This window comes from Actinia tenebrosa, unplaced genomic scaffold (genome assembly GCF_029948245.1).
Source record: "Actinia tenebrosa isolate PJP-AT-01 unplaced genomic scaffold, QUT_ActTen_1.0 PGA_scaffold12__29_contigs__length_12842862, whole genome shotgun sequence".
NCBI classification, from domain to species: Eukaryota; Metazoa; Cnidaria; class Anthozoa; order Actiniaria; family Actiniidae; genus Actinia; species Actinia tenebrosa.
This window is the reverse complement of record NW_028292572.1, coordinates 10,815,073-10,838,184: the sequence shown is the minus strand read 5'-3', so window position 1 is coordinate 10,838,184 and position 23,112 is coordinate 10,815,073. Positions and strand designations below refer to the sequence as shown.

Sequence of the window (23,112 nt, the reverse complement as noted above, 5' to 3'; positions counted from 1 at the left end):
TGTTGCCGCTGTTGTTGTCATTGTTGTTGCCGTTGTTGATGCTGCTGAAGTTGTTCTTCCTGCTTGTTGTTGTTGCTTGTTGTTGTGTTCTTGGTGCTGCTGTTTTCGTTGTTGTTGTTGTTGTTGTTGTTGTTGTTGTTACTGTTATTAATTGTGGTACGTGTATTAAACGGACACCTTTCGGACCTTGCCTGGTTTCCACTTAATACACAGATGTTTCCGCTGAATAGAGATACGCTTGTTTTACAGTCTTGAATTTTTCTAGCAACGTGCGGTCCGCCTAGTGTAGTGAGGGAATTGCTTCATAGAGATATCAGTGTACATACCATTCATGCCGCTCTCATCTTTGGACAGAAGGTCACGTGCTTGGTACAAATAAACCCACAACTGAAAATTACGAGGTTCTGGGACAATAAAAAAGGGAAGACATAATAGATCCATATCGTGATTATTGTAAAAAGCGAAGGTTCAAATTGCAAAAAGATAAATGATAATACTAACTTTTGAATGTCACAAACATTCTTGGCATGTTGCGAATGCAGCTTTTAGCGTCATTCTGAAACAAAACAAAACGAGAAAAGGAAAACCAAGATGTAATAGTCCACTTCAAAGTTCCCTGCACAGGTAACCGTGCGTGTTCATTGAAGCGAGGACAACGGTGACCTTGCAATGATAGAGACCTTTTTTAACACTTTGAAAAATTATTCATATTGTCTCTATCATTGCAAGCTCACCTTTTGTCCGCTTCTATGCAAAGGCACGGTTACCTTTCAAGATGGCGCAAGGAACTGTAAAGGGGACTATTCTTTAACTGTAACAATTTGAGGAAGAAGAACAAAACTGATTCAGAGATTTACTAGTTACCTCTCCATCCACATGCATCACGAAGATTGGTGGCAGTTCAGGAGGAGTTTCTTGACCGCCAACCATCACCATCTTTCTGTGCCATCTACGTCTTCGCACGAAATCCATCTTTCTTTCCTTGGCGTGGAATCTTGTGGTGAAGAGATTTGCGTACTCCCATCCTTCCTTAGCAAATTCTGCTATCTCAGCCTGGAAATGCACCAAAATATTGGCACAATATTACTAAACTTCTGCTGGAAAATACGTGCACTTTTTTGAGAAATATTTACTCCCTCTTCATTTTACTATACTTCACCGGTTTGATAAGTCTTAAGTTGCTTATTCTAACTTTCTAAACAAGAAAGTAAAAAACTACTTGAAAGTGCACTTGACTGTTAAGTTAGCTAATAACTGGCTACTCAGTTCGTCTTTGCTGAGAGGCGAACCAGGGATCGAAAGCCTGATCTTCTTGGAGCACCATAAAGGACCAAAAACCAATCCTATCATGTATATCAAGATGTAGTTTACCTTCTTGACTGCAGCATTAGGATCCTTTAGTTCCCTGTTTCTGACTAACCGTCTTCTACGTACAAGATGATACGCCTTCTGTATTGGTCCATACGCTCCGTACGAGACATCAACTGAATACTCCCAGCCTATAGTAGAATTATGCATGGACAACAAAGGTATTCTTAAAATATATCACTTAGGAATAGATTGTTACATTAGAAACATCCTGGATGGTAAAGGTTTTAGTGTGTACAACCTTAATTTTGAAACATTCTTTGTCAGAATGCATGCCGAAAACTTGCCATTGGCAGTCAGAAGATTTGCATAAAATTTCCTGGAAATTATATGGTTGATGTGGCAGCCGGATTGATATCGGTAAGGTATTATTTTATAATATTCTATTGACTTTTACTAGTGACTTTTGACTATTGACTTTTACTGGTGACTTTTGTAACACATGATTGTTTTCTACCTTGCAAATCTAAGTAATATTGGAAGTGTTCTTACTAGACTTGTGCGTACCTTCCTCATCGACGGCTCTGTTGATGTCAATCTGCCAGTCGTAACTCCACTCCCATCCTGGCGGGCATTTTATATTTTCTGGTCCTTCAGAGGGGTCGTTTTGCTATACACAAAATATAAGATAAAAACTAAATGACAATTAGTTAACCATTTTTATTATATAATTACCAATGAAATATCTATTTTTCTCTATTTCGAAAAATTGATATCTTCACACGTGAAAATAACATGTTATTTTCACGTGTGAAGATAACACCATTGCGATGGATATTCAAAAATACACGGAAAGAATTGCCTGAAAAAGCCAAAACATACTTCATTGATAATCATATAATAAACAGAATATTACATGGCCGCTTGGAGATACGAAATTTATCTTTTCGTGTTGAAAATCTTTTCAACACTCGAAGATAAAATTCGTATCTCCGCGCGCCCATGTAATATCCTCTATTTTCTTCAATGGAATAAATATTTTATGGATTACCTAGACCGTACGAAACCCTTAAAAAAGCAAAAGAAGTGTTGCATCGCTTGATGAAAGACTTATTGACAAACGATAAACCCATCCAGTTTTGAATTTGGAGTGAATTAACCCACGCAGCCATGATGTGTTACATACCACGTTGGTCCATGGGACAGAAGCCTTGCCCCAGGCTCCTCCTGGGATCATACGGGACTCGTTCTCAAAGACATCTTGAAGAAAGAACTTGTGACCAGAGTCGCTGTCAAGCGCCATACTGCCAGGTTAAAATGAATAAGAGTTACAATTAATGCTCACAGGCACCTGATTTAATACTAACAAATACTCCAAGGGCAAAACAAGTAGGGTTAACGCTTAAATGATAGCTATTTTTCCATTTTGAAAGTAGAGTTTAGGTCATTAGCTCAATCGTATTTTTTAAGGTCGAAAGTCGAAGTACAACTTTGCCAGTAAGGAGGGCTGCTGCTCTCACAAGTTCTTTAATACGCTGACAGAATTGATGCATGACTGGCGAAAAGGTCCACACGCCCTCAGACTAGGTAGGGCTGACAGGGCATTGGAATGGCATTGATCTCGCTGATTATCAAATACTAAACACTCGGATAACAAAAGGTGATGCACCACTCATTCTATAGAGTATAGTGCATCAAGAAAATAGATAATAATGATAACTCTAACAACCAACCTTAACTCAGGATTCTTGAACCAATCTCCATCAAACTTCCAACCTTCAGGAGCTTTGAACTTATCCTTCGCGAGTGGAACCTAAACATGAAACAGATGATAACAAGATGGACAATTACAGCAAAGGTTATATCAATATTTTCTTCTAATCTTATATGCCGACACCAAGAAAGAGACATGACATTATCATATTGATTGGAATACATACTTCGCCGTTGACACTAGAAAAACCAGGTCGTGGTAGCATTTTCTTGGTCCAAAATCCTGCTACTGACATCTCATTCTCGTACTGCGACAAAAATAAACAATATTATTGAAATATTATTACGGTTATTGGACTCTATTCCTCAATCGATGGTTCCTTCACAAGATGATGAACAAAAAAGAACAAGAAAAGCTGAAGGAAAAAATCTAAAATGGTAGCTCATTGCGTTTGGTTACTTTTAAAACTAACCTGCATATCCTGCATAATTTTAACTTTTAATTTCTGGGGACCGACGATCGTAACGTCTTGCAAACGCTGTGCGGGTTGTCATGTGTAGATGCAAAACCATCGAAAATTACACATTTATATATCAGTTTGCATTATGTATAACTTACAGTTTCAGCATAAATGCAGAATTCTCCGTGATCAGCGTGCTTCCTTCCACTCCAGTCCCCTTGATGTTCCTCTCGGCCAAACCACATTTGTAGTCTGACGACCGCTGGGAGTTCTGGATGGTCTTTGTGATCCAGAGCTTTCTTACCAGGATACTACGATAGAAAAACGTGATATATGATGATGACTATTGGAATGGAGATTGTGATGGTGTTAATGATGATGATTGATGTTGACGATGATGAAGATGGTGACGATGCTTGATAATGATGGTGATGATAATGATGATGAAGATGGTGATGATGCTTGATAATGATGGTGATGTTCACGATGATGAAGATGGTGATAATGCTTGATAATGATGGTGATGTTGACGAGGATGATGATGAAGATGGTGATTATACTTGATAATGATAGTAATGATGTTGATGATGATGAAGATGATGATGGTGATGATATCGATAAAACCGGCCATGGTGATGGTGATACTGGAGATGATTGTTGTTGATGATGATAATGTTATGGATGACCTGATGGTGATGGTAGTAATAATATATCCGTCGTAATACCTTGAATAAGATCTCCATTGTTTTCCGACAGTTTCTACCACGCCCTTCTTCAGTAGGTGAATACAATATTTCATGGGCGGGAACCCTGTGGTAAGCAATTCTGTTTGCCCCACTGATCATCCAAATAATGACGTCAGGGATGCAGTTCTGAGGCTAGAAGACAATAATCATTGCACATTAAGTAGTCACATATTCTACGCGTGTATAAGAAGCATAGGCCAACCCTGCAATCTGGGTATGGATTATTGTGCAAAACTGTCAACTTGTCACGCGTGACGTCCTGTTTGCTATATATTGCGAGTATTACGTGACGTACTTACCTCGATAAGTAAATCACGTAGAGAGTCCAAATATCCTTGTATCGTGTTGAGAGTTGTTTGTATATCAGTAGCGTGTTCCTTCAATGCAGTTGCCTCTGTTGCTATATATTGCTGAAAATATCCATAACATGAATATAAGAAGAAAACTGAACAAAGAAATAATTTAGACGAAATGCATCTTAGAGCGCACTGTTCATCTAGGTTTTAACCTAAGTTAAAACCTAGAAGAAATGTTGTTCAAGGGAAAGAGTTACGCCTAAGTTAAACAGGCCTATCTATAGACCTTTGGATTCTCTTACCATTTCTTGCTGTCTTTGCTTGTTAATCTTTCTATCCAGCAGGTTGAAGCGTCCTTTTGGAGCTGGCAGTAATCCCCTAGAAGACGAAAATCAGGTACAGCTCTTTCTGTTTCTTCCATATGCATTTTGTAATCCTCATCAACGATGGACGCTTATTCATATTTTAAAGGTAACAGTCACTAACAGTATCTAGAACTGCTTGCACTGCTTTCACCTGTTTTTACAGTGTACCACCGTCTGTCTCGTACTTTCTTAATTCCAATCATCCCAGATTCGTTGGTTTTCACAATCTGACACGAATATACAACTATTTCATAGAAAAGGTGTCGGTTGGACATCTGAATCTGTGACCGAAATAGATTTTGTAGTTTGCAACAAGTTAATAGAGAGTTTAAGAGTCAGTTGACCATTCTTCCAAAATTCCGTTTAAAATTAGTGAAAAGGAATCTCAAAAATCTCCAAGTAGTAGATAAACAAAAGAATACTTGTCTTTGGTGAGAAGGTTTAAAAAAGGTAAAGTGAAATGTAGGGAAACGATGGAACGTGGTCATGTTTGCCGTTTGCGGGAAGGCAAAACGGGAATCTTAATCTGCCTAATATCTAGGTATGCCAACTTCAAGCGATGGCCTGCGCTGGCAAATTGTCTGGTTAAGTGTATTTTGAATTTTTAACGAGAAAACACTCAGTCAAATTTCGGATCTCCGACCGACAATGTATTTGAATTAGTTGTATTTCACTTCCTAAATAGAATGGGAAATCCCACCCCAGTTTACTGCATGGTGGACTCTTACAGCCTTTGCTAATCTTTTACTACCTCTTATCTCTTACAGTGTTTGTGCATCTCTTATAGTCTCGTTTGCAAACCCTTGCCATGGCCAGTCTCTTAGTAAACTATTATTAACTTACGTGCAGTCTGCGATCAGTTGGTCAAGAATTTCAAAAATTGCCGTTGCAATGTCCTTTGCAGGTTGTTTCTCAGCAACTCTTTCTTGCACAGCTTGCAACTTCTTTTCCTGTTCAATTAAATTACGAACAAAATGATTGTTTAAGGCCAGTTAAATTATTACAGTCCCTCTATTAAGCGAACATTTATTAAAGGCCGGTCGGATTATTAAAGTTTCAAAGGATTTTTTGCGCATTAATATCTTGATCAAGTGATCAACCTCTATTTAGCGACCGGTCGGGTTGACAGAGTCCCAAAGCGGATTTTTTCCAAATGACATTTATACCTTGACTTAGTGGTAAACCTTTATTTGTCGACCACCTGAAAATTCTTCTTTGACTGAGTTGTAAACCCCTATTTATCGACCACCTGAAACTTTTTCAATGGTGGTCGCTTAATAAAGGTTCGACCACTCTATTGCCTCACCAGTCGATTGATAATCCTTTCCAGCGCATTTAGTGGCTCTAGCCTGAAAGCAATGTCTTCCCAGTAGCTTTCCACGCAGACACACGGTTTATTGTTGCTCCACGGAAGGTAATAGTAGCTGCAGCCATCGTAAACAGCATTACAAGGCGGCGTATTGGAAGGAGCCACTGATTCGTCCATCATGTTGCCATAGTTACCTTGAAGGTAAAGTTATTGATATCAGTTCCCCGAGTTCAAAACCGATTATGACTAGTGGTTACTAGTTGGGACGGACTGCGTTGGTGTTCTGAATACATTAAGTAAATAAGAATGACTAGTGGTTACTAGTTGGGACTGTGTTGGTGTTTTGAATACAACAAGCGAATAAGAATGACAAGTGGTTACTAGTTGCAATTGGGACAGGGTTGGTGTTTCGCATACAAGAAGTAAATAAAAAGGAAACTTAAATGACTTAAACCACGGAGGCGTTACTCAACACCTCGTAAAAAGTTTGGAAGTATACTCTGACGTTCTGGATGCTTTGTAGCTAGTTCTTCGTAGGAGTACGTAAAGTTAAATATCACAACTAATTATTTTAAATTTGTTTCAATTTTTCTTTCTTTAATTCCAACTTTTTTGAGGGCGACCTAAAAAGGATTAAGGCTCATGAGAGCCAGCTCCAAACCGGAGCCTTTAAGATATATAACTGCATTAAGTGAAGCTTACCAATGCTGACTTCAAATTCTACAGGTCCGTCCACTTCTGACACCATTGAGGCCTCGTAGAAACAAGCAAACAGTTTGTACTTACAACGTCGAAGCAGAGGCTACAGTGGAACAGTAAAAATATAACTTACATAAGAGAAAAGTCAAAAAATAAAATGTTATGGTAGGTCGTCATGGTCAGTTTGCTTGGTCTGTGGGTCGGCACCAAGTCTCTAAACAGGATGGAACCTACATGCAAGGATCACATTCAAGTTTCTGAACATGGCCTCGTCAGAGGAAAAAGTGCCCGCCTACGATTAGACACGGCGGCATCAAGAAGTAATGTGAAGAAGACTGGATGTTCCATCGATTCAGTGTTGTCCGCCAAAGCGCTTAATAGTTGTTGGCAAGGAAGAGAGATAGATGTTCCATAGATTCCGTGTTGCCAAGAGCCAAGTCCTCAACACGGTGGCATCAGCAAAGTAAATTTCGAGATGGATCATTAATTATCTTATTTGAACATTACCTGGGTCCTAATAACATCCTGGGAGCTTATTTTATCCACTTCTTTCTCGACTTCTTCGCCAAGCTCTGTAGCGATCTCAACCATCATTCGTCCTCTGTATGCAACTCCTTCGCCCTAAAAATTACAACCATAGCATCATCATCATCTTTCTCATACTGAGTATTTTTATTATAATATATAGGAAGAACGGTCGTTGCGCATGCGAGCTATTAATTTCATCAACCACTGACCACGGTGCTCATAGGTTCACCCCCCGGACTCGCCATCATATGTAAGTAGAGTTACTTGTTTGTGCTCTCCTGTGCTTCGAGGGTAATATTTTTCTGGTTTTGCTCCCTTCGAAAAACTCGACTTCTAAGTTCATCATTGAACGAGTGCCACAGGCTCGTGTGACAGAGTCAAAAGACACTATTTTGGACAGTAATTATTTAGTCATAAATCTATATTTTTAATTAGGAATGCCTCGTGTACACATAGGAATGTAATTCTTTAGTTAACTGTTTGCGTGGAAAATGCGTAAGCAAGAAATAATTTCCGTACGTAATTACATTACAGTGAGTCATGCCTAGGTTTGGCGCTTGTTTACGTAAGTTCGTGTTTGGGACATCCTGTTTGCGCCTAGGGCGTGCAACATTGCGTAGGATGTGTAAGGTCTTAAGAATGCAGGTTTTCCCATAAAAGTAGGCCCAAACTAAGCTTAAATCAGTGTAGTAAAAGTTCTTGAAGACGTTGCACATATCAAGACAAGGAATTCTCTACGATGTAAAGAGATATCCTGTAATCTCGTTCCCGTTTTTTTTTCATGTATTGTAAAGTTGTGTGAATTTTTCAATAAATTCTTTTGTCAAAACCACTTGCAATCTGATTCATAGCTGAGCGCCTTGCCGCCGGTTACATTTTTGGTGTCAGAAGTGGGATTGCAAGAAAGTTGACATTAGTAGTTACTGATTATTTACCAACGGGAACGAGACTGAAATCATGGCAGAAGAAGCTGTGGCTGCACTCACAGAGCAATTGGCTGCACTCAAGGCACAGCTGGATGGCATGCAGGCTGAAGGAGGACCCCCTGCCCAACCTTTTCCTGCACCAGTGGTGAAAGTGACAGTGCCAAGGGAGAAGAAGCTGAGAAAGTATGCTGGTGGCAGAGACGACAAGGTGCTTGAAGACTGGATAGCGGATGCACAGAGGTCTGTGGCTGCCCAGAAGTTAACTTCTCAAGAGGCGGTGGATTTCCTGTACCATAGCTTAGAAGGAGCGGCTCGAGATGAAGTTCGACTAAGGCCTGCGGATGACTGGACAGACCCGGAGGGTTTCTTCAGGATTCTGAGAGACGTCTTCGGAGAGAAGCTCACCAAGACCCAGCTTCTCCAGAGGTTTTTCGCCAGAAAACAAGGTGACAGGGAGCCCATCCAGGACTTTGCCCATGCCCTGATGTCGATGGCGGAGCACATAACCAGAGTACACGTAGGAGCCCTGGAAAACAAGGACCAGAACCTCAGAGACACATTCGTTGAGAACTTGCGTGACAACCTGTTGCGCAGGGATCTCAAGCGCTATATCAGAGAACATCCCGAGAAGACCTTCAACGAGGTGAGGCAAGAGGCCTATCGTAGCTCGGAAGACACAGATAGAGGAGCACATCGCCATGCAGCAGCCAAGGAGGTGTTGGTGGAGAGCAACCAAGTAAATGCCATCCAAGAGCTTACAGCAGGACAGAAGGCCCTGGTGGAGAGGCTCATGCAGCAACAAAAATTGCTGGATGGGCAGCAGAAGCTGCTAACCCAACTTACCATGAAGTTAGCAAGCCCATCACCACCACGAAGTCCCCCACGTGGTCCGAGGAGATGTTACAACTGCCACGAGCTTGGACATCTTCGGCCGAACTGCCCAAAGCCCCTGAAAGACAAGGCACCAGCAGCACCACAGAAGGAGTCAAACTCCAGCTCTCCACGGCAGTGAGCCACGCCGTGGAGAGGAACTGTAGTGGCTCTAATTCTCTTTTTCAGAACGAAAAGTTTGTCGGGACAAGTCCCACAGTGGTGGCGAGGATTGGCGGAGTACCTGTGAAAAGCTTAGTGGATACGGGCTCCATGGTTACCCTCATCACCGAGTCGTTCTACAGGGAAAAGCTACAGCCAACCCTAGGAGACCTACACCCTGAAACAAGATTACTGCAGCTGCGAGGAGCTAACGGTTTGGACATCCCTTACATTGGATATATCGTCGCTACAGTAGAGGTTGGAGGAGTGGTGGCCCCTGGGTGCGGCATCTTCATCACGAAGGACACAGCAGCCACTACAGTAATGCAGAGGAGGGTACCTGGCCTACTGGGAACCAACGTTCTTGGGCAGGTGCCCCAATACCAACAGATCCTGCAAGATGAAGAGAAGAAGAGTAAACGTAAAACTGGGTTCGTGAAAGTAGCCGGCTCAGACAAAGTCTGGGTCCCTGCTTTCACAGAATCTGATATCTTGGTCACAGGCCCATCATGGGGCACTGATGCTGTGATCGAACCCCTTGGTGTACCAGTAGAAGGAAACCTCACCGTGGCCAGTACTCTCGTGGATACTACCAAGACGTGTTACTATGTCAGAGTTGCCAACCAGACGGCAAAGGACATATGGCTAAAGCCGAGGACGCGGATTGGAATTGTGCGAGAGGGAGAGATGGTCAAGAGAGGAGAGCAGTTGGAGTTCCTACACGAGAATAACATGGTGACAGTGTGCTGTAACCTTAGTGCTGACCCTCAGATGCCACCCCAACGGGAAGCTGTGGGCAAAGTACGTTGGCAAAGGATACAGACACCCCCTCACGGGATTACCCTGGAACATTTCCCCGGAACGGAACTTCAGAGGGAGAAAGCTCTCCAGATGTTCGAAAGAAATGAAGAGGTGTTCGCTTCATGTAAGGAGGACCTTGGCTGTACAAAGACAACATATCATCGCATCTACACAGACGATGATGTGCCTGTCACAGAGCGTTACAGAAGGATTCCTCCAAACCAATACCAGGAGGTGCAACAGCATCTACAAGACTTGCTAGAAAAAGGAGTGATATGTCCAAGTGAGAGTAACTATGCCTCCCCAATAGTGCTTGTACGAAAGAAGTCTGGAGCCTTGAGGATGTGCGTCGACTACCGGAAGCTGAACCAGAAAACCAAGCGTGATCAGTACCCCCTACCAAGGATAGAGGAATCACTGGAGGCACTGCGTGGCGCAAAGTACTTTTCCACCATAGATCTGGCATCAGCCTACAATCAAGTTGAAGTCCATCCTGATGATCAGCACAAGACTGCGTTCACAACGCCCATGGGTTTGTTTCAGTACACTCGGATGCCGTTTGGACTACAGAATGCCCCAGCGACCTTCCAAAGGTTGATGCAAGGAGTCTTCCGAGAGGACATACTTCGCACCCTGATGGTCTATCTGGACGACATCATAGTCTTCTCATCCACCATTGAAGAACATCTTGAGCGGTTGGAAACGGTATTCAGTAAGCTGAAGCATCATGGATTAAAGGTTGAACCAACCAAGTGTCAACTCTTCAGAGATCGGGTGTCCTACCTGGGGCACGTGGTCTCTGCTGACGGTGTCGAGACAGACCCTGAAAAGACAAAGGCAGTTAACGAGTGGCCAGTTCCCCAGACAGTGCGCGATGTGCGATCATTCCTTGGTTTCGCGTCTTACTACAGAAGATTTGTCCCCAAGTTCGCTCAAGTGGCAGGTCCGCTGCACAAGTTAGTTGCTGAGCTCGGGAGCGGAGGAAGTAACAAGACCACCCGGAAGCAGATTGGCGTACTGTGGACAGAAGAATGCCAAAAGAGCTTCAACAAGTTAAAGAATCTACTAACCTCAGCACCAGTGCTGGCCTACCCGGACTACACCAAGCCCTTCATCCTAGAGACGGATGCGTCCAACGAAGGATTGGGAGCCGTGCTGTCCCAAGAACAGGACGGAAGAGTCAAAGTGATCGCTTATGCCAGCCGAGGCCTGAGAGGTGGAGAGCGAAACATGGAGAACTACTCATCGAGGAAGCTGGAACTACTAGCCTTGAAGTGGGCTGTATGTGAGAAGTTCAGGGAGTACCTGCTGGGATCGAAGTTTGTCGTCTACACAGACAACAACCCGCTGACATACCTACAGTCAAAGAGTAAGCTGAAAGCTGTGGAGCAGAGGTGGGCTGCAGAGTTAGCAAACTTCAACTTCACCATCAAGTATCGCCCTGGACGTCACAACCAGAATGCAGATGCTCTAAGTCGCATCAACCGAGATGAAGAACCAACCACAGTTGAAGTAAGAAGTACACTAGCCTATTCTACCAATACTACAGACCTACCAGAAGAGGTACGTCAACATTTGATGGTATCAGCAGCGTTCATAAGCAACACAGAGACAAGTGCGCTGGAGGAGCAAGCAACCTCATTCCCAACCACACCTCTCACAGAGATCCAACGACTACAGCAGGAGGACCCATGTATCAGTCGTCTCCTCCACTACCGAAACCTTGGACGTCGGCCAAGTAAAAGGCAAAGCCAACAAGAGACAAGGGATACAAGGAAGTTGCTTAGTCACTGGAACAGGATTGAGGAAAGCCATGGAGTTCTCTACCGCCGTACAGGAGTCGGACAGGGAAGTGAGCTTCGGTTACTGCTACTCCCCACATCAATGAAATCACAAGTACTGAAGGGTGCGCACGATCAATGTGGACATCAAGGACAAGACAGGACAGAACAGCTCTTGAGGAAAAGATGTTGGTGGCCCGGTATGCAAGGAGATGTGAAGCAATGGATCTCAAATTGTGAAAGATGTGTCATTGCCAAAGGATCCTACCTTCCAGTCAAGACGCCGATGGGCAGCCTACTAGCTACTAGGCCATTGGAAGTGCTAGCGATGGATTTTACCTTGCTTGAGCCTGCAACAGATGGAAGAGAAAATGTCCTCGTGTTAACAGATGTGTTCACAAAGTTTACAATTGCTGTACCTACCCGTGATCAGAAAGCTACAACCGTAGTCAAGACCCTGATTAAAGAATGGTTCCTTGTGTATGGAATCCCCCAAAGAATACACTCTGACCAAGGCAAGTCATTTGAGGCAGAACTAGTCAAGGAGTTGTGTGCAGTGTATGGAATTAAGAAGTCAAGGACAACCCCCTATCATCCTCAAGGAAATGGGCAGTGCGAAAGATTCAACCGTACACTACATGAGCTTCTAAGAACTCTACCAGCAGAAAAGAAAAGAAGGTGGCCTGAACACCTGAAAGAGTTATGTTACGCCTATAATGCTACGCCACATGCAACGACTAGATACTCACCCTTCTACCTGATGTTTGGTAGAGATGCAAAGCTACCTTTGGACATTCTACTTCCTGATGATGACAGACAAGTGACAGTAGACAACCAGCAATGGATTACCAAGCACCAGACTCGTCTACGAGAAGCTTATACCACTGTGACACAAAACTTGAAGGAAGCTGCTACCGTCAGAAAGAAGATCCATGACCAGAAGGGCAGAGCACTGGCCGAACCACTACAAGTTGGAGAGCGAGTACTCCTTCGCAACCGTAAAGTCAGAGGAAGAAACAAGATTCAAGATAAATGGGACAACCAAGTGTACAAAATCGTCGAACAAAGAGACAACAATACATATGTCGTTGAAAGAGCTGATGGACATGGAGGAGATAAAGTTGTTAGTCAAGGAGAAATGCAAGTGTGTCCAAGACCAATGCTGGAGATACGAGGACGACACAGGCAAGCTGACAGGTCTAGACAAACATGTACTGCATCGCCAGAATCATCAGATGAAGAAGATGACATTGGAGGAATGACAATCGCCTTTCAACCAATGACAGAACCAGCTGAACCTGATGATGATGATGATAGTGATGATGCGTCTGAGGAAGAACTGGCTGCACCTGTACTCCGACGTTCCACAAGGACAACGGCAGGCCAACACAGCAACCTCTATAATCTTCCAAGATCCGCACTTCAGCACTGACGAGTCCACCTGCGTATCATTGTTCCTGAATTTGCTCGAGGACGAAGCAAACAAAAAGGAGGGGCAAGTGTGACAGAGTCAAAAGACACTATTTTGGACAGTAATTATTTAGTCATAAATCTATATTTTTAATTAGGAATGCCTCGTGTACACATAGGAATGTAATTCTTTAGTTAACTGTTTGCGTGGAAAATGCGTAAGCAAGAAATAATTTCCGTACGTAATTACATTACAGTGAGTCATGCCTAGGTTTGGCGCTTGTTTACGTAAGTTCGTGTTTGGGACATCCTGTTTGCGCCTAGGGCGTGCAACATTGCGTAGGATGTGTAAGGTCTTAAGAATGCAGGTTTTCCCATAAAAGTAGGCCCAAACTAAGCTTAAATCAGTGTAGTAAAAGTTCTTGAAGACGTTGCACATATCAAGACAAGGAATTCTCTACGATGTAAAGAGATATCCTGTAATCTCGTTCCCGTTTTTTTTTCATGTATTGTAAAGTTGTGTGAATTTTTCAATAAATTCTTTTGTCAAAACCACTTGCAATCTGATTCATAGCTGAGCGCCTTGCCGCCGGTTACACTCGTACGCCCCTGCTCTACCCTCGTAAAACAACGAGGACAATTCATGCATAAACTACCTTTCCAAAATTAAGGTCATCAAATTCATCAGGAAGTTCAGAGAATTCTCTAGGCGAGCCGTAGAAGTTAACGAAACATGGACCAAACGTCGGTAGGAAACCTGAATAAAATACAATAAAACATACTATTCAGTCTAAAAAATGATTTAGATAATTTCAACCATGGCTTATATACCTTCGTCGCCTGTTCCTGATATTTCTGGTATGGATATGTAAGCAGTGCCAATACAGTCGTCCTCTGTTAATCGATCCCTGAGGGCGCAAACATATATACAACAGGCGATTGAAGCAATGAAATTAGCGTATAACCTAAATGTTGAGAAAGCAATCGTGAGTTACCAGTCAAAAAGCTGAAGCTTGAATACATCACACATCGATGGGAACTGAGGAAGAAAAAAAGGTTAATGATCTTGAGTTCATTTTTACGTCATTTCATGCCCATCCAGTGGCGGATCCAGAAATTTTTTTTTGGAGGGGGAGGGGGGGGGTGACTATTACAGAGGTTTTAGAATGCAAGGAAAGGGGGGGGGGGGTGGTTTACTAAGGATAATAGTGAAAAATTTGACCAAGAAACATAGCAGATATGAACATATCTTACCCGAGATCGAACACGAAGAATCTGATTGAATTCAGGGTTATCCTTTTTGTACTTTATGGATGTTTCAACCTGTTAGGTATAACGAAGGATGTTATTAACAAGTGGTCAAGATCGCACGTATTTGTATAAATGGGATCTCTTTTATTTACTTCCCCAGTTGCAGTCTTCTCAGGGAGTGTTCAGTGACTGGACTCTTCACAAGGTACGATTAACCCAATTTTAAGTTAGGCTCAGGTCAAACGTCGGACTTAACATTAGCCGAACCTAATTAAACAATAGATAACAATGCGGTCGTCTTTGATGTCATTAGGTTCGGCTCATGTGAAGTTTTTGATCCGCGAGTAAGCCGTGTCCTGACTTTGATAAACTCAAAGCTGGGTTCTTTCAGGGTTTGATAGATATGAAGCTAGATCGGGTTGCTGTAGCGGGATAGGATGATAACCATGTTCATATACATACAAACCTTTTTACCAGCGAAAGTCAAGACTGCATATGGATCAACAAGTTTATCTCCGCTCTGAAAAAAAAAGAGTTGGTTGGCTTTAAGCGTTACTAGCTCTGCTATTCATTTGTTTTTCAAGGCTTTCAAGGTTTTCCTCCCAGATAGCATTTCATACGTTGCTCAGAGATATTCAAAATTCCTCTCCGCGAAGACTGGTGACGAAAACGCATCCTGCACTGAATTGTGGGGTTGAGTTTGGTGTGGGGGGGGGGGGGGGGGGGGGGGGGGGGGGGACGTATAGTTTCCCACTCATACGAATCGAAAACCACTCTATAGCAATAAGAAGATTGTTCTAAGAAAATGAAATTGCATTTGAATTTCTAGTGTAGGTTTATCAGTTTTTACCTTGTGAAAACCAAAGAACTTCTTGATTCCCTGCATGGCCGCCGAATCCACTATGAAGAAAAGATTTGTATTAACTATAGCTAGAAGAGAGCGAACACAAGAGAGCTGAAGTAAAACGTTTCTTACTTTGAGGTATGTCTTCTGCGTTGAATATTTTCACCGAGAAAACTACAGGTTGAAGGTCAACTCCTGAAGGACGTAAAAGATTCCTTGGAAACAAAAAATTGAAATGAATTATTAAGGACGTGAACACTTTTCCATGTCTTGCCTCAAATATTCCTGCTGCTCATGTCGTGAAAAATAAGTAAAACGTAAAAAATAAGTATCTTACGATTCGACATCATCATTGTCATCTTCTCCAGCAAGCTTAGAAGGTGGCTGAAACACCAGACAATTGTAAAAAAATCACATTTGTGCAAATTACTTCAGAGTAGTAGACCCTTTTAGCTTGGACGTAATGTTTCAGACCATGTGTCATTCCCTAGAGTATCATTTCTTTGTTTAATGATTGCACACGAGAAGAATATAAATATGGGTACGGCTCAAACAAAGAATCTTATTCTCAAGAGAATGACACGTGGTCTGAAATGGAAAAATATTACGCCCAAGGTAAAAGGATACTTTGTTTGTTACAGATTTATATCATTGATTGACACGTAAGTTGAATCACGTGACCTACCGGAGGTTCATCACCAGGCCCAAGTACAATGATCGTTGCTTTCAAATATCCCTGGGGTAGAAGGTGAATACGATATCAGAAGTAGAAATAAGTAATATAAAACTTTTCCGAGTTCCAAATTACCGCTGTGTTCCTTGATTACAGACTCATTTGCACAGGCTAGCCTCGAATCAGTGTCTAAATATTCACAAATATCAACGGTAAAGTAAAGGATACACAACTTCAACAATACAAACACTTTGAAATTCCACGGACCTTCACTGGAACACATGAATATTAATCACAACTCGAAACTGGAGCAACATAATATGATCATATAACATTTTCATGCTCTTAAAAGTGCTGCTGCTTACCAGCACGAGAAAAAATAAACTGTTTATTCGTGAGAACTTACTGCTGGTGTTCCACTCCCTCGGGGTCTTTTTTTGGTTTTCTTTTTGACTTTCAACTTGCTTTGCTCTTCCTCCTTTTTCTTTTCCAGTATTTTGGTTAATAGAACGACAGATAAATGTTCATCAGTATTCGAGTTTTGTTTGTGTAATTCATGTTAATTGCAGCGTTTTAAGCTAAAATAAGTCATCTCAAAGCTTTTCTCGTGTTTCATATATACTTCTCCTAACCTAGCCTATATAGAGGCTTTGCATCATCACGTGATGGCAGCCTTGACAAGGAACAATTGAATCTGGTCTAATCTGATCTGATTTACATAAGAAAAAATTCATTTTCTCAAGGGAGAACGGCTCGTTGTGCCTCCTGTCATGGCTGCCATCACGTGATGGTGCAAAGCCTCTTTATACTATAAAAGGAATGTTTCAAATTACATTAGGTTATATCAGTCTTGAGTTTCTTTATTACCTTTTCCTCGTCTTCATCTTTATCTGTGTCCCTTGGACCACTCAGTAGCATCCATTTTCGTATAGCAGAATGACCTTTAACAAGATAGACATACATATATTGTTCGGCTTTCATTTCACTAACAAGAATGCGTAGAAATAACTGTCGGTATTTCACCTTTCATATCGTAAATCTCGCCAATAGTGATCTGAAATCAAAATATAGCATTTCATTAATAAGATGGTTATGGTAACTCCGACAGTTTGATCTTGATGATATAGACTGTTCAGATTGATATTTGAGTATAACTAACGTACCTCAAAACTCCCCAGTAGTTCATCCACTCGGAATTTAAGAGAGTCGAACACCTGAATCGAAAAACAAATAATAGGTAGAACAATGTGTGAATGATCATCATAACCATCAACACCATCATTATCACGCGTCTATCATCATCACCACAATCATCCTCGCCATCATATCATCATCATCACACCACCAGCATAACCATTTTACCGACACTAGAGAAAAGAGTTTGCGCATGCGTGCATTTCAGCACGTTTTTTAAGAATTTTGAAGAGTTTGAGTGAGAAAATAAACGTTTGTTTTCTTGAAGTATACAAAAAAGTTCGAAAAAGAGTATACTTTTGCAGATCAAGATACTGTCTTAACAAACGCAATATGAAAGAATTAGCCTTAAGTTTCAAGCATAGACACTAAGTTTTGGCATTTTGTGATTCCAATTTATAAGGCATGTTTGAAAGTCACATTTACTTATGTTTTGACTAATTTGCATACGGATTCAGAGCATGCGCAGATGTTTTTCACTCGTGTCCATTTTACCATCATTATCACGTACTTCTATCATATTAACCTATCAATATCATTACTATCATCATCGCCATCATATCATCATCATCATCATTAACACCACCATTACCATCACCAACGCTATCTACTTGTCATCTTCAGTATTTATCAGCATGACATGACCATCGCCACCATCTCATCATTATAACTACCATAAGCATTATGTTTAATTCGCCAAAACCTTCATAATTTTTTTCTTTTTCTTAAACTTGCATCAGTACAGTGCACTCACCTCAAACATGATATAATCATCAAACAACTCTGCAGGAGACGCGTGGAAGTTGAACGCAAACGACTAAAAAGAGGGGGGAAACGTTAAGAACTTCAAAATACATAGTAATTTCAGTGATAATTCTCATTCTAATGTGGGAAAGTACTTGCTCTAAACGTACCTTGTTGTAGGTAGGTCTGTTTGTACACTTCTTAGCTTGTGTAACTTGTTCTTCATCAGATACACTAACTTGAACCAATGGATGAATATTATTACCCGACAATTGACGAGCTTCAAACACCTTAATGCGTATCTAGAGGATGGAATCAGAATGTATATATAAGATATTTGAAAATTTTCATTTAGTTGAGGCCGGCTAACATTCCCCTTCACAGTTCCCTGCGCCATCTTGAAAGGTAGCCATGCCTTTGCATCGAAGCGAGACGAACGGTGAGCTTGCAATGATAGAGACCTTTTTAAAGAAAGTTTACAATTATTCACATGTCTCTATTATTGCAAGCTCACCGTTTGTTTCGCTTGTATGCAAAGGCAGGGCTACCTTACAAGATGACACAGGGAACTGTGAAGGGGACTATTGACACTTTTGACAGCAGCAAAATTCTCCTAAATCTCTACAAGACCTGAAAATCTTGCACTTTATCTGATAACTGTCTTCGTTTTCGTCTTTTTCTTGATCTAAAGTCAAACAAACGAGAACAAGTTATGAACAGCTTTTAAGGACACTGGTTTTAATTCGTCTATATGTGAGTTTTCATTTGTATAAATGTTGCCGTACCTTTTGCCTCCTGGCTTAGTGGCAGCACCTGATTCTTCTTCTTCCTCATATAGTTCTTCTTCATCTTCTTCCTCTTGTTTTTCTGGTTCAGGTGGAGCGTCATACTCAATAGTTAACTGGATATTTCCCTGTAAATTAGATATAAAGTAGACATTCTTTGTTATTTTTATTCGTTTAAAAAAGAGATGAAGCACCTTTGCTGGGACAGGATATAAATGCGCGTGCTCCCAAAAAGTGCGGGAAAAATTAATGTATTGCAAATCTGACGCGCCTGCCTTCAGTTGCTATAAAAGCGCGGGAAGAAACCGGAAGTAGGATATCATTAATGTATATCAAGCACGTAGACGCTGACCTTGGTTGGTCGTTGTGAAGCATCCAGTAGAACTAGATCTTTGTCTTGTTTTGGACTTTTGCTTTTGATGAGGCTTTTTAAAGGAATATTCACAGAACCTAGAGAACTAAAAAAATCAAAATAACTTTATTATAACAATTTGGTTACCAGATCTATTCAAGAAGTGCTGTTTGTAAATCCTTTTCGTGTATCACTCGGAACTTTTCCATTCTCAAACTAAAAGAACTAAGACCAACTGAACGAGCACTTTATCGCCCGTCCGTCTGTCCGTCCGTTCAATCTTTATTTTCCGGGGGAACCTGGTGTTCTTACCGATGGGTAAGCACTTTTTCCCAGTCTTTGACCGTCACGACTAGCTCATCATCTTGTGACAACGCACGGCCATTAAGATCAAACTGAATATCCTAGAGGAGAAAAAAATAAAATGAAAACTCTAAACTTTATCCATGCAATCACTGAAGAAATGAAATTGACTTGGATGAGGCAAGGCTACGGACATGAAAATAGAAAAGAAATCACACAGCTTTTTCTGGATGAAGTTAGTTGCATTTCTTTTGCATTTCCAACAATTTAACAATTTCCAACATTGTATGGAACTTTGTCACGCGGCAGCCATGCTTTTTCTCCTGGGAATAAAAAAAACCCTTTGTTTTATTCTCGAGCAGTTGAGTGCGAGGCTACGGGGTGAAATCTATCATTCCAGTCAACATGGCTGCCGCGTGACAAAGTTCCACACAATGCGTGAGGTCAATGCGTGAAAACGTTTGCACATGCTTACAGTTGTATATATGCAAATTGTGCAAAACAACAGAATTGAATGTACTTTCATCCAAGCATGCGCAAACGTTTCCAAATGCCACGTCGCTCAAAGGAAAGGATATGAGTATGAATCTCATATGTACCTTATTCCAGACAGGGTTGAGGTCATCTTTGATGGTTTCGGTTTTTTCTTCCAAACCTGTGCACAACCAAAAAACCACGAAATATGTTGTAAAACTGTACATTTATCGTCACTTTGGATATGACATGCAAACTTACTATTAGGACAGCTGGGTTCGTGTGCAAGCTAGGCTTTTTTAAATTAAATTGTTTATTTCTTTATTTGTACAAATTTAAAATGAAAAAATTTTTGAGATTTTTATCAAAATGTAGGCTAAAAAGTAGGAGACTTAAATGGATACAAACGCGTTTGCAAATTTTACTTTTAAACTTAACACCTGGCATAATGAATCTTAGTAAGGTTACTAAATTGAAGTGCTCTTTCTAGTGCTTTTAAAGGTTTTTAGATTTTAACTCATTTGAATTTTAGCAAAGGATCTATTCTCTTGAGAGTAAACTCTAATGTTTTGTCCTCCAAATTTTATAGCTGCATTATTTTGGGTATATTTTGCATAGAGAGAGACTACCGAGAAACGAATCAAAACAGCAACGATAAAAGAAAACACCAAAAAAAGTTTGTGAAAAATTAAGAAAGAATCAAACACACCTTTTTTATCCCCTGTCAACAAAAACTGTTATCTTTCAAAAGGAAAAACAAATGCAAGATTATTCATAATTTTCAAGAAAATACATGCAATTCCTTAATTATTCAAATAATGCTTTTATTTGTTTAACTCTTCTTTTTGTTTTGAAATCGTTGAAATACAAAGTTACGTGTGCATTCTATTAGAGGGCAGTTGTATCTAGTGGTTACAATTAACATGAATATGCTTGAATTTAATATTTAACTCGAATTTATTAGTGTTTTTCAAGTGTTTTGCCTAGTGAGAAAATAAATAGTTTAAAAAGATACTGATTATCTGTATAGTTAGTTAGTTTCTGGGATAATAGTTGTGTAAAAGAAAGCAACATTAAAACGTCCATGCATCTGGGTTTATGATCTCTTTACAAGCTAAACAACACGTGTCAAAAGACTGATCAGCTAACCAACCAAATTAGCTTAATTTCCTCACCTAGGCTCGACAGTAACTTAACTCTCAAAGTTTAAAGTCGATACGAAGAATGGTGAAAAGAATATAGATTCACAGAGTAATACATAACGTTTAGTAGAATATTTAGGAAGACAAAATACAATGATGCTATTTTACATTCTATTGTATAGAATCTACCAAGACCAACTACAGAGCGGATCATTTTGATTGCTTTATATTACGCTATATTTTTTGACAAGACTCTGAATAATACGAACTATTTTATATGCAAAGTTTCGACATTATTTTCAATCAAAAAGAAATCAATAGACACAGACCGAGGAGTACAGATTATTGAATACTTTAGTGTTTTTCTTTGCATATTTTTGCATTTTTTTAAGGGTCGTTGTTTCTTCCTAAAACTCTTTTTGAAGTTTATATTTCCAGGGGGGTTCCAATCTCATTACTCGGCATTGCTAATCATTTTCGTTTTCACAAAATCTATTGCCAGTTATTTTTTCATGTACAAATACGACCGCACTCAATAGCATAGTCTTCAAATCACTGCATGGCTTCTATTGTTATATTTAGAATAATATTAATAAGTTAGAATATTAATTGAGGAATATAAATATTCTCATCACGGTATTTCACTTTGTAGGTGGTTCCTACAGAGTTTATTGTTACGAAAAAAAGTACGAAAAATGAAATGATCCTTTCATATATTTTTTATTTTTATATCCCGCCACTTCACACAAAAAAACAAATATATTTTAAACAGCACCAATTTTTGGCTGATTGAAGGTTTCATCACTGATCAAGGTTTCCTTGAATTTTTGAGTAAAATTTCTAATAACATGAGTATCATTGATTTGTACTTTCAAAACCGTAGAAAAGTACTAGAATATTTAAGTTTATATTTTATGATTTAGACAAATACATTTATTAAGATATTTTCATCAAAAATTTGCAATTTTTCATATTGATGGTTTTTACTTTACTAGCTACGTTACTCCACAAGCAAGAGTACGAATATTTTATTTCTATGGATCAACGTGGTATCAATATACTGACTGAAGGATAAATGATTAATAGTTGATATCATTTACCTCTGAAGCTGACTACCGCATAGGGATCGCTCTTGCCACTAAGCCTATCGACGTCTGGTAGATTAGTTGCTCCTTTTACTAAAACTTTCAACATCTTAAAGATCTTGACTTTATCGACCCTGCTCGTGCGACACCTGGAACAGTGGTTCCACTCGCATCAAAGAGAGAATCAATTCCGCTACACTTGTGATGAAATGCTCCGCTTTTTCAAAGAAATAATTGGCGTCTTTTCACTTGGATGTCCTCTGCTCCAGTATACATGCGGATTATTGGTACAACGCCTACATTGATTGGCTATGGCTACGTTTTCTCTGGCATTTTCTATTTCTATAGTTACGCTGGATTTTCATGCATAGTTCAATATCTTGTCAATTCTAGTTTTAAATTGAGACATCTAGAGAAGGAATAGATTTCTAAAGCATTGAGCCATAACATTACTACGATGTTCAAAAGTAGAGTTTTCTATCTGCTTATAGTCCAAAACTACTTTAATTTAAGGAGAAGAATATTGAAGAAGGCTGGGGCGGACTACTAGGAGCCAGACCGAGTAAAAATTATCTGAAAAGAAAGAAAAAGAGATTGGCAGAAAAAAACTTCATTCCTACACAGTGTTTTATGCTTCTCTCCAGCAGGTCAGTATTAAGTAAATTCTTTAGTTTGGATCGTAACATTTTTTATTTTTTCCTCAGTTCAGGCTATGAAAAACGATACAGTTTCCGCCAAAGTGTATAAAACCACTAAGCATAGCTATATTGTGGCAGACTAGACATTGTATATCTGTTATCTTTGTTTTTAATAATATATTCTAATAGTTGTTTGGGTTTTGGTAGCCTAAGCTATGTGTTAGCATACTGTAGCTCATTGCCAACGGTGTC

General features: G+C 40.3%; 1 protein-coding gene across 1 annotated transcript in view; it reads right to left on the bottom strand.

Moving 5' to 3' along the window:
- The window catches only part of LOC116304566 (myoferlin), a 36,178-nt gene extending 13,810 nt beyond the window's left edge, over positions 1 to 22,368 (bottom strand). The window contains exons 1-37 of the mRNA XM_031714321.2: positions 22,238 to 22,368; positions 20,121 to 20,176; positions 19,531 to 19,622; positions 19,219 to 19,324; positions 18,867 to 18,994; positions 18,712 to 18,766; positions 18,252 to 18,383; positions 18,092 to 18,154; positions 17,307 to 17,357; positions 17,167 to 17,197; positions 17,011 to 17,084; positions 16,550 to 16,627; positions 16,156 to 16,206; positions 15,808 to 15,854; positions 15,603 to 15,685; positions 15,477 to 15,526; positions 15,093 to 15,146; positions 14,630 to 14,698; positions 14,371 to 14,414; positions 14,207 to 14,283; positions 14,032 to 14,132; positions 7,405 to 7,518; positions 6,901 to 7,000; positions 6,196 to 6,392; positions 5,733 to 5,839; positions 4,827 to 4,902; positions 4,528 to 4,638; positions 4,208 to 4,360; positions 3,641 to 3,793; positions 3,249 to 3,329; positions 3,042 to 3,121; positions 2,495 to 2,612; positions 1,876 to 1,978; positions 1,372 to 1,499; positions 865 to 1,053; positions 502 to 556; positions 327 to 404 (exon numbers count right to left, since the gene is read on the bottom strand). Coding sequence (XP_031570181.2) covers positions 327 to 404; positions 502 to 556; positions 865 to 1,053; positions 1,372 to 1,499; positions 1,876 to 1,978; positions 2,495 to 2,612; positions 3,042 to 3,121; positions 3,249 to 3,329; positions 3,641 to 3,793; positions 4,208 to 4,360; positions 4,528 to 4,638; positions 4,827 to 4,902; positions 5,733 to 5,839; positions 6,196 to 6,392; positions 6,901 to 7,000; positions 7,405 to 7,518; positions 14,032 to 14,132; positions 14,207 to 14,283; positions 14,371 to 14,414; positions 14,630 to 14,698; positions 15,093 to 15,146; positions 15,477 to 15,526; positions 15,603 to 15,685; positions 15,808 to 15,854; positions 16,156 to 16,206; positions 16,550 to 16,627; positions 17,011 to 17,084; positions 17,167 to 17,197; positions 17,307 to 17,357; positions 18,092 to 18,154; positions 18,252 to 18,383; positions 18,712 to 18,766; positions 18,867 to 18,994; positions 19,219 to 19,324; positions 19,531 to 19,622; positions 20,121 to 20,176; positions 22,238 to 22,331 — 3,379 coding nt within the window. The 5' untranslated portion in view covers positions 22,332 to 22,368. The remainder of the gene's footprint in view (positions 1 to 326; positions 405 to 501; positions 557 to 864; positions 1,054 to 1,371; positions 1,500 to 1,875; positions 1,979 to 2,494; positions 2,613 to 3,041; positions 3,122 to 3,248; positions 3,330 to 3,640; positions 3,794 to 4,207; positions 4,361 to 4,527; positions 4,639 to 4,826; positions 4,903 to 5,732; positions 5,840 to 6,195; positions 6,393 to 6,900; positions 7,001 to 7,404; positions 7,519 to 14,031; positions 14,133 to 14,206; positions 14,284 to 14,370; positions 14,415 to 14,629; positions 14,699 to 15,092; positions 15,147 to 15,476; positions 15,527 to 15,602; positions 15,686 to 15,807; positions 15,855 to 16,155; positions 16,207 to 16,549; positions 16,628 to 17,010; positions 17,085 to 17,166; positions 17,198 to 17,306; positions 17,358 to 18,091; positions 18,155 to 18,251; positions 18,384 to 18,711; positions 18,767 to 18,866; positions 18,995 to 19,218; positions 19,325 to 19,530; positions 19,623 to 20,120; positions 20,177 to 22,237) is intronic.
- Positions 22,369 to 23,112: the final 744 nt, after the last annotated feature.